This window comes from Pseudopipra pipra, chromosome 6 (genome assembly GCF_036250125.1).
Source record: "Pseudopipra pipra isolate bDixPip1 chromosome 6, bDixPip1.hap1, whole genome shotgun sequence".
Classification (NCBI taxonomy): Eukaryota; Metazoa; Chordata; class Aves; order Passeriformes; family Pipridae; genus Pseudopipra; species Pseudopipra pipra.
Window position 1 is genome coordinate 3,794,791 of NC_087554.1, and position 9,124 is coordinate 3,803,914.

The window sequence follows — 9,124 nt, forward strand, 5'->3', positions numbered from 1 at the left end:
GGAACCTTTGGCTTTCTGGTGCACTCGGTAGGCCAGCCTGGGCACTCCATGGGCAGCAAGACCTTTCTGGTGTGGCACCTTTGGTCTGGGAGGAATCTTGGAATTTTCGGAGTTCAACTGGCAGTTTGAGCACCGGGCTTAATAAAAAGGAACAACAGTCATTATCCCCAGGACAGAAAGCCTGGAACATTTCAGAAGAAACAAAGTCCCAATTCCCCAGGTTGGGGGGAGAAACCCGTGGCAACCTCGGGAGGGGGGAGGGAAGGCAGGACTGTCCCCACAGTTCAACAGCTGCTCACAGCCACCTGCCACTGCCCTGAGTCCTGGCAGGGCTGGTGCCCGTCTCCTGCCCAAAGAGCTGTGCCCCCAGGGGACGACTCCCCGAGGAGGTCCGGGCGTTGAGGGTGCTGCTGCTCCTGTGCACAGCCTGCTGCTGTTGTCTGTGGCTTGGGCAGCAGCCACTGCGCAGCCCTGCCCGAGGAGCCCCGCGCCCTCCCCGTGCTGGCAGCAGCTCTGCGGGCCCAGAGCTCTGGCTCAGCGGGTTCTGGGCCACAGCCCCGTGGCCTGGGCAGCCGCGGGGGTCCGGGCTGGCCCACAGCCCTGCCTCTGCCCCTGCCCCTGGCCGGCAGCACCAGCGGGCGTGCCCCGGCAGGGCCCCCTTGCCCTCCTTGTCCCCAGCCAGGCCAGCCTGGTCCCCTTCGCGCTGTCCCCACCCTCCTGACCAGGCCTCCAGGCCTTCTGCAGCAGGCATGGCAGACGCCCCGGGCAAGCGCCACAGCAGCCGGCCAACACACGGGCGGGACACAGACAGCACTTCCTGCCTGTGACAGGGCTTCTGGCCATCTCCAAGGACCTTTTTCTCAGGGATCCCCACAGCTCCAGGCTTTGCCCATCTGCTCTGCTGCAAGCTTGGAGGCTTCAGTAGAGCACCACCAAAGGCCAAGGGGACTTAGGGTTCTTTCTCTTCTCACCGCTCACCTGGGCAAGTGTTGCTAAGCCCAAGGACCCTTTTTTCCCTCTTCCCCAATCCCCTGTAGAAACTGGGCACCAAAAAACACTCCTGAGCCTCTGTACGTGACAAGAGGAATTTTATAGTCCCATGCTGGGGTAGAGGAAAGTGCTTGCAGAGCAGGGGTCTTCCTCACAGGCTCACGTGGCCCCAGCAGACACAGCTTCCCACGTCAATCCTCCACAGAGCTCTGGCAGCACAGGCAGAAACTGCCCCACAGAGCAGGCCGGGTCTTGCAGGCCCTGCAGAGCCAGTCTCACAGCTGTGGCCGTCTGCAGGATGGAGCTCTATGGACAGCTTCGATGACATGGAAGCTCTGACGTGCCAGGCTCGAGACAGTGGGGCTGGTGTCGTTCTTCATACCCTGAAGGGCTGCAACAGGGAGCAACAGAGCCAAGGTCAGAGCCTGGATCTGTGGCCACCCAAGAAGCCACTCCAGCCAGGGCCATCTCACCCAGTTCTTGCCATGGCCAAAAGGGAGCGGGGCCCAACAGAAACAGCCGGAAGGCGCTGGCCACCAATCCCCTCCGTGCCCCTGAAATCTCTCCCTGCTCTGCCCAAGCCATTCCTCATGCGTGCAGGGAGCAGAGCCCTCCGCAGCCGGGACACGATTGCAGCTCCCTGCCCAGGCTCTGTGCTCCCCCACCAGCCCTCACTGAGACCGCGCTGCCCTCACTCACTGTCCATGATGTCCTGCAGCTCTTCAGGCTGTCCCTGCATATACCTCCCGGCCATCCCTGGGAAGACAGGTGCTGTCACGGCCCAGCGGCACAGCTCCCCCCCAGCGGCGCTGCCGGCCCGGCCACACGCCCTCCTGCCCTGGCAGGGCTGAGCCCGGGGCCTTCTGGCCTCGGGACGCCCCAGGGCTGGGCTGGCACAGGGCGGCGGCGGCAGCCGCCGGGGCACTCGGGGCTCCACAGCACATCCCTGGCCCGGATCCTGCTGCCGCTGCAGCAGCCGGGGCTGGGGCGGAGCTGCGGCGGGGCGGGGAGGGACCTTGTGGCTCACCTGTGAACCTGACGGCCGCCTCGCGCAGGGGCTCCTGTGGGCTCTCCAGGTATGGAAGGGCCTGGCGCAGGTACTCGGCCACTCGGCTCTGCTCCTTTTCCAGCTGCAGAGAGCGGCAGGGCACGGAGGGAAGGGTTGGCTCGGGCTCTGCCCCTTGGCCGGGTGCTGCCTGCGCCCAGCACTGGCCTCCCCTGCCCGCACCCCCCAGGGAAGGCAGCAGCGTGTGGGGCGCAGGCTGCTGTCCCGCAGGCGGCTGCAGCAGTGGGCAGGGGCACAGGGCCAGCCCCACACTCCAGGCATCGGGGGCTGGGGGCTGGTCCAGCCTGGGGCTGGGGCTTCATGGCCGTCCTTACCAGGCACTCGCTGAACCTCCACAGCTCCTTCTTCTTCACGATCTTCTCGAGATCCCTCCTCTTCACTAAGCCGGCCACACAAAGCAGCGCTTCCCCAGAGGCCTGCAGAGCAACAAGCACTGGGACATGGCACCACGGCCCAGGGCAAAGGACCCGTGTCCCTGGAGCAAGGCCAGCAGGAGGCTGGAGCCTGTGAGGTGCCAGGGCAGGAGGCAGCCCAGCCCCCTCCCGCGGGGTCACCAGAGCCCACAAGTGCCCACCTCTGCCACTCTCTGGTTCTCATCATGGCAGTGGAAGAAGAGTGGAAGCAGGCTCTGGTGGACGTGTGGCTTCAGGGGCTTTTTTCCCTCTTTCTCTACCATCAGCATCACCCCACGGAAGAGGAGGATGGAGGACAGCTGCACACTGCTGTCAGCCTGGTGGAAATGGAAAGACCTCAGCACTGAATTCTCCAGGCCCACCTGGGCACAGGCCTGAAAATCCACAAGGCACAAAGTTTCCTGCCAGCACCCATGGCCTGTGGCTGCAGGGCACAGAGCCTTACGTTGTCGAAGAGCGGCTGGAGCGCCTCAGCCAACTGCAGGGCGGTGGGGCTGGAGAGTCGGATGTCTTTGTCCGAGAGCAGAAAGCCGAGTAGAGCGACGGTCATCCTGACCAGCTCTACATCTGCGTCCCACAGGAGCTGAACCAGGCTTTGGGTCAGGCTGCGCATTCTTTTGGCCTGTGAGGAACACAAGGCTGTGCTGTGAAGCCCTGAACGGCTGCGGCGCCAATCCCGCTCCGGCAGGGCAGCCTCACGGGCTGCTGCGGGGCCCAGAGGCCAAAGGCCTGTCCTGAGGCACTCGAGCAGCTGAGCGGGGAGGCAGCAGAGCTGGCAGCGGCTGTGCTCCCAGCTCCAGGATTCCAGCACGGCTTCAGCCAACTGCCCCTTCCTCACCATCACAGCATCCTGGCCGAGCACCACGAGGCCTCTCAGCACCTGGCGACGCATCTCTGGGCACTCGCTCCACAGGTGCCTTGAAAGGATCGGCAGGATGCTTTCGCCGCAGTCAGTCACCTCCAGGTAGACCAGGGCCTGAAAGGCACGGAGCGGTGACGGGCTGCCCGGCCGGCAGCAGCCCGCACCCGCACGGGGCTGGGCCCAGGCAGCAGCACAGGGTACGGCACCGTCCCAGGCAGCCCTGCCCAAAAGCAGCAGTGGCTCTGCAGAGCCCCTGGGCTCCCTGCTCTGCGCAGGCCACTTGCCCACTCCTCTGTGCCACCCAGCCCTCGGATTCCTTGGCCTTGAGGAGCCACGAGGGAAGTGCGATTGCTGGCAGCAGAGGGACCCAAAACACAGCTGGGCACAAGTGTCACCCCAGCAGCAAGGGGCCAAGGGCGCACGGTGGAACCCCCCCTCTGCCCCAGCTCCGTTCACTGGGCTTCCCCCGCAGATGCGGCTGCAGAAGGCCAGAGAGGTGGAGGCACCTCGGCCAGGCAGCGCTCGCCATCAGGCTCACCTCCACAAGGAACGCCATGGCAGGGAGCTCCCAGGGACACATCTCTTCACTGAGCAGCTCCAGGAGGCAACATACGATGCTGCAACACCAGGCTGTGCAGGCAGAACCCATCTCCCTGGCAGGGGGAAAAAGGCACTGTCATGCCCGAGCTGGCTGGGCAAGCCTCTCCCGCCACTCACTCCCAGAGGCCTGGTCTTTCCCCAGCACCCCGGCAGGGGACGAGGGCACTCTGGCAGGCGGCTCCTCCTGTGCACCCGCCTCTCCCAGCCTTTTCCACTCTGCTCGGCCATCCCACGGTGACAAGGCCCTCTGGCCCACGACCACGGGCACTGTAGGGGTGCCCCGTGCAGAGGGCAGAAATGACAGGGGCAGCGGGGACAAGGGGGTCTCACCTGGCCAGCAGACCCACCGCGTAGTGGTGGGTGTCAGCGCTGAGCAGCGTGTCCCAGCCACGCTTGCGTTCCATGGCCACCAACACGCTCTCACAGCGCAGACGGTGCAGCAGGGCTTTGATGGTCAGCACTGCAAACCTGTGTGCAGAGCAAAGGCCAGGTCATGCTGGGAGCCCTGGCCAGCCCCAAAGGCGTGGCAGGGACAGGAGGACTGGGACGGAGCACCTGTTGGGGTTGGTGGGAAGGCTGTGTTGCTTCCGGCATTCCCTCCACAAGGTGTCAACCTCCTCCAGCATCTGCACTGTGCTGAAGAACACTTGGAACAGCAGATGCACAAAGAGGTTGGGGAAACACCCCCTCACTGCACGCGTGCAGCAGAGCAGATGGAGGATCTTCCAGAATGCCAAGGTTGCCTGCAAAAAGTAAACCAGCCGGAGACAGCGCTCAGTGCCCAGACATCCATGTGGCAGGGCCCGAGCGCGGCAGGGAGAGGCCAGGGGAGACACAGGAGGAGCACCCGGCCTGGTGCCCCTGAACCTGCCCCTAAGCCAGCTTTGCAGCCCAGTGCCTAAGGCAGGGAGATGCAGTGCTGGGGGAGGAGGAAGAGCTGCCGGGGAGGAGACGTGAGGGTGAGCAAAGGCCGGTTCCAGAAACTCACAGCCAGGGCAAAGACTTCCGTTTCATCCCCATCTGAGGTGCACATGCTGCAGGCTGGCCAGCTTCCCAGGACAAGGGCAAGTATCTGCAGCACCGACTCGGCAGTACTTCTTGAGGAGATGATTGTCCTCCACATGGTCACCGCAGCTCTGCGGGGTCAAAGCTCTGTGTCAGCGGGCTCTTAGCCACAGTGCCACGGCCTGGGCACTTCCCGCTCCCAGGTGACAGAGCCGCAGCACCGTGAGGAGCAAGGAGGGCATATGGGAGCAGGATGCACGGCTGGCATGCCAGGGCTGGGAAACAGAAGACCCAGAGGCTCCTGGAACTCTCGGCCTGACAGACACCTGGGACGGGCTCTACAGGGGGATGGGCTGGTGAGCCCTGGAGGCAGGGGGGCCCCATACCTGTCACAGGATGGGGCAGAGCGCAGCAGAGTCACCGCCACATCCACGGGGTGTGCCTCGACCAGAGCCAGCACAGCCTTGTCTAGTCTGCGCTCAGCAGACGCATTGGCCGTGAGCCACCGGTGGATGTACCTGACCAAGGCCGGCACCTGGAGGGGGCACGGGGGAGAGTTGGAGAGCTGCCAGAGCCAGCAACTTGCCCGGCTTCCCCCGACAGGTGCTTCCCTTCCCACCACTCTCCGCCGGCCTCAAAGGCTGAGGGGGCCCAGCGGAGCCGGCGTGAGGGGCCACCCAATCCCTGCAGGGCTGGAGCCCTGGCCACAGGCTGCTTACTTTCTTGGCATTGGAGACACCATTCTCCACAAGCAAATCCAGCAGGGCAGCACTGGTTTCGGCACTGGAGAGGTCAGAGTTTGCCATGCCCCCAGCGCCCATGGCAATGGTCTCTTCCCTCCAAATGCACCTGGTGAATTCGCAAACCATCTGCAGGAGAAAGGCAGGAAGAGAGGGATGTGCCCTGGAGAGCTTCCACAGCGGTGCCAGGCTGAGCAGGCCTGACAGCAGGCCCAGCCCAGGAGGTGACGGCTGCAGGTACCTGTGCTGCCCTGCGGAAGCGGCCACGGGCACGGTCCTGCTCTTGTGTCCGGGCCCGGCCTGGATCTGGCAAAGAGCGAGCGCAGTCAGAGCTGAGGGGCTGCGGGACAGGCTGGAGAACACGGCCCAGCCCCGGGCTCCACAAGCGGGGCCGGCCCAGGGATGCCCAGTGCGTGGAGCTGCCGGGGGATCAGCCCCGGGCCCTCCTTCCCCCTCCTTTTCCTTGGCCATGTCCACAGGGGATGGGATGGCAAGAGGCCCATCTGGCTGCGGCCACCAGCCCTGGGGCCCAGCTCTGCCACTCACCCTCCTGCAGGGGCTGGGACCGCTCCGCCTCCTCAGGCTGCTGTGATGGGGCAGCTCCAGGGCCTTCCTCCTCCCCCTCCTTCAACCAGGCCAGCTTGGGCACCCTGGGGGGGCTCTGCTCCATGTCTCTGTCTGGCTTCACGGCTTCCTGCAGGACAGATGGCACGCAAAAGCTCTGGGTCACCAAGTCCTGCACAAGTGCCTTGAAGGCACCTGCAATACAGGAGGTTTGGGAACGCTCCGGCTCATCAAGTCCCACAGGCTGGCCTGGAGGGGCCATGGGGGAGTTGGAGAGCTGCCAGAGGGAGCAATTTTCCCACTTTCCTCCGAGAAGGGCTTCCCTTCCCACCACACCGTGCTGGCCTCAAAGGCGGAGGGGGCCCAGCAGACCTGACTAGAGGGGCCACACAATCCCTACCCACAGGCTGCTTACTTCCACAGAGACAACTCTCTCCCCGGCAATGTCCAGACTAGGAGCATTGGGCAGGCGCTGAACGGGTGTGATGTCAGTGCCTGCCATGCCCTGGGTGGTTGCACCATCAGCCTCGGCCGTGAGCTCACTCGGCGTGGGGTCAGGCTGTGCCATGACCTCGGTTGGTGTGATCCTGGTCTTCCTACGCCGAATGCCCACAAATTTCAGAAAGGCCTACAGGAAAACAAAGGGCAGGGAAGAGAGGGATGTGCCCAGGAGAGCTCCCACAGCGGTGCCAGGCTGAGCAGGCCTGACAGCAGGCCCAGCCCAGGAGGCGACGGCTGCAGGTACCTGTGCTGCCCTGCGGAAGCGGCCACGGGCGCGGTCCTGCTCTTGTGTCCGGGCCCGGCCTGGATCTGGCAAAGAGCGAGCGCGGTCAGAGCTGAGGGGCTGCAGGACAGGCTGGAGAACATGGCCCAGCCCCGGGCTCCACAAGCGGGGCCGGCCCAGGGATGCCCAGTGCGTGGAGCTGCCGGGGGATCAGCCCCGGGCCCTCCTCTCCCCTCCCTTTTCCTGGCCATATCCACAGGGGATGGGATAGCAAGAGGCCCAGCCGGATGCAGCCACCAGCCCTGGGGCCCAGCTCTGCCACTCACCCTCCTGCAGGGGCTGGGACCGTTCCGCCTCCTCAGGCTGCTGTGCTGGGCCAGTCCCAGGGCCGTCCTTCTTCTTCCTCCCGAGACACCTGCCCAGGCTGAAGCGTCTCCCTGCCATCCTGCAGTCGGGCCTCAAGGGCACCTGCTGCAGGGATTGGAGACGCCAGGGAAAAGCTCTGGGGCACCGAGCCCCAGAGAATGGCCTCGAGGGCACCTGCCGCAGGAACTGGAGACTCCTCGCAAAAGCTCCGGGTCACCAACTCCCGCGGTCTGGCCTCGAGGGCACCTGAAAGAGACAAAAGCCTACGAAACGCTACGGGTTAACAAGTCCTGCAGTGCGGCCTCAAGGGCACCTGCCGCAGGGCTTGGAGACACCTCGCAAAAGCTCCGTGTCACCAAGTCCCACGGTCTGGCCTTGAGGGCACTTGCAGCACAGAAACGCCTCCAAAACGCTCCGAAACAGCAAGGAAGGAGTTGGCTGCGCGGGGGCTCCGCACAACACCGCTCTCTCCTGTCCGTCCCGTCGCACGCTCCGAGGAGCACTGAGGCGTGGCCACCTCACCACCGCTACTATGTCATCACGTGTCACAAAGGGCCCTGTGACACCCTGCCCAAGGGATAGTGCTGAAGCAGACCAAGGAAAATCCATATCAAATCCATATGGAATCCATAGGGTTTGATGGAGAACCGTGTGTGTAACAGCCAGATAGGGGAATTTAGTGCTCTTATGTAATGAGGGGTCAGGGGGAGAACAGGTTTAGTAATTGAGGCATAAAAGATGAAAGCAAGAAACCAACAAACCCTTACATTTTGTTGGCTTTGTGGCATTCAAGTGACTGCCTCAGTAGTCACTGCTTTTTCCTGTCATAGTCTGAAACAGTTTCTCAAAAATAAATCATATTGCTTTTCATGTTTTTGCATAACATTGAATAATATGAAATCTTTGGGGATCTCTGTTTGGATTGGGTTCTGTAAAACTATGGATACTTGAGAAGAAAGTCTTTGAAAAGGAAGAAAGGTTGTGTTTAGTTGGGTTTTTCTCATGTGATAATATCATGCATGTCTTGTTGAAATAGACTTGGCATGGCAACAAATGTTTGGTAAATTTGACTTTTTTCCTCGCATCGATTTACAAACTGTCTATCATTTTTTCTTCTGACTGGCCATTCCTACTCAGTAGGGAGTAGAGGATCACTTCAATCAGTTCACAACCAGTGGTCACAATTAGCTTTTACTATCTATTCCATAAGAATAACACTCTGAAATTTTTATGTTTTCTTTTATTCATTATCGATAGCAAATTTAGAAACAAGGACTTATTTATTATTTATAATTACAGTAAATATTATTTTTGTACCAGAGTTTCACTGTGTAGGACATACTTTTATTTTGTTTGTTTCCTGCCCTTCCTTTGGTTATATTTTTTGTCTTATTGTCAAAATTGTTCAAGTCTAAGTGGAGGAATCCCAGAAACTGCAAGTTCTGTTGAAGAGAACTTGCTGTCCTTTAATAGAGCAGTGCTTGACCTGCCTATACATGGTGCAAGTTGGGGAGCAAAGCAGTAGCAAGAAACAAAAATTCTTGACTTTTTCGTCTGTTCTTTTTTCTTTTCTTTTTATTAATGCATTCATCTCCAGATAGAGACGTATTCTGGTAGTACTTTCTTGAAGGAAAATTACTTTAAAAAAATGAAACACTCGGGTTTGAGTCAGTGTTTTGTGGCTTTTAATTAGTCCTTACCAACAAAGAGAGAGAGTAGGTGGTTATGTCAATGGAAGACACTACAAAATCAATTGTTCCTCAGTTGTTGCACCAGGATCAATGATTGCTGATA

At 60.8% G+C, this 9,124-nt stretch overlaps 1 protein-coding gene across 4 annotated transcripts; it reads right to left on the reverse strand.

Moving 5' to 3' along the window:
- Positions 1–1,071: 1,071 nt before the first annotated feature.
- On the reverse strand, positions 1,072–8,714 carry LOC135415383 (maestro heat-like repeat-containing protein family member 6). 4 transcript variants are annotated; one of them, XM_064657041.1, is made up of 18 exons: positions 7,291–8,714; positions 6,986–7,050; positions 6,656–6,868; positions 6,223–6,370; positions 5,918–5,982; positions 5,656–5,805; positions 5,323–5,471; positions 4,920–5,067; positions 4,487–4,674; positions 4,262–4,399; positions 3,870–3,948; positions 3,308–3,445; positions 2,915–3,091; positions 2,631–2,786; positions 2,371–2,472; positions 2,018–2,120; positions 1,690–1,746; positions 1,072–1,381 (listed from the first exon to the last, which is right to left on the reverse strand). In XM_064657041.1, the coding sequence occupies exons 1-18, from the start codon at positions 7,406–7,408 to the stop codon at positions 1,266–1,268; spliced, it is 2,310 nt and encodes a 769-aa protein (XP_064513111.1). In that variant the 5' UTR covers positions 7,409–8,714; the 3' UTR covers positions 1,072–1,265. The 4 variants fall into 4 exon arrangements, with proteins under 4 accessions (XP_064513111.1, XP_064513110.1, XP_064513112.1 ...); XM_064657040.1 differs by having other exon boundaries at positions 3,870–3,984; positions 7,291–8,713; XM_064657042.1 differs by lacking the exon at positions 1,690–1,746 and having other exon boundaries at positions 3,870–3,984.
- Between the last annotated feature and the right edge of the window lie 410 nt (positions 8,715–9,124).

Coding starts and splice junctions, on each gene's coding strand:
- LOC135415383 (XM_064657040.1), bottom strand. CDS start 7,408: ATGGCAGGGAGACGCTTCAGCCTGGGCAGGTGTCTCGGGAGGAAGAAG. Junction 5,068..5,322: donor TCTGCCCCATCCTGTGACAG/GTATGGGGCCCC, acceptor TTGACCCCGCAG/AGCTGCGGTGACCATGTGGA. Junction 4,400..4,486: donor CTTCCCACCAACCCCAACAG/GTGCTCCGTCCC, acceptor CTCTGCACACAG/GTTTGCAGTGCTGACCATCA.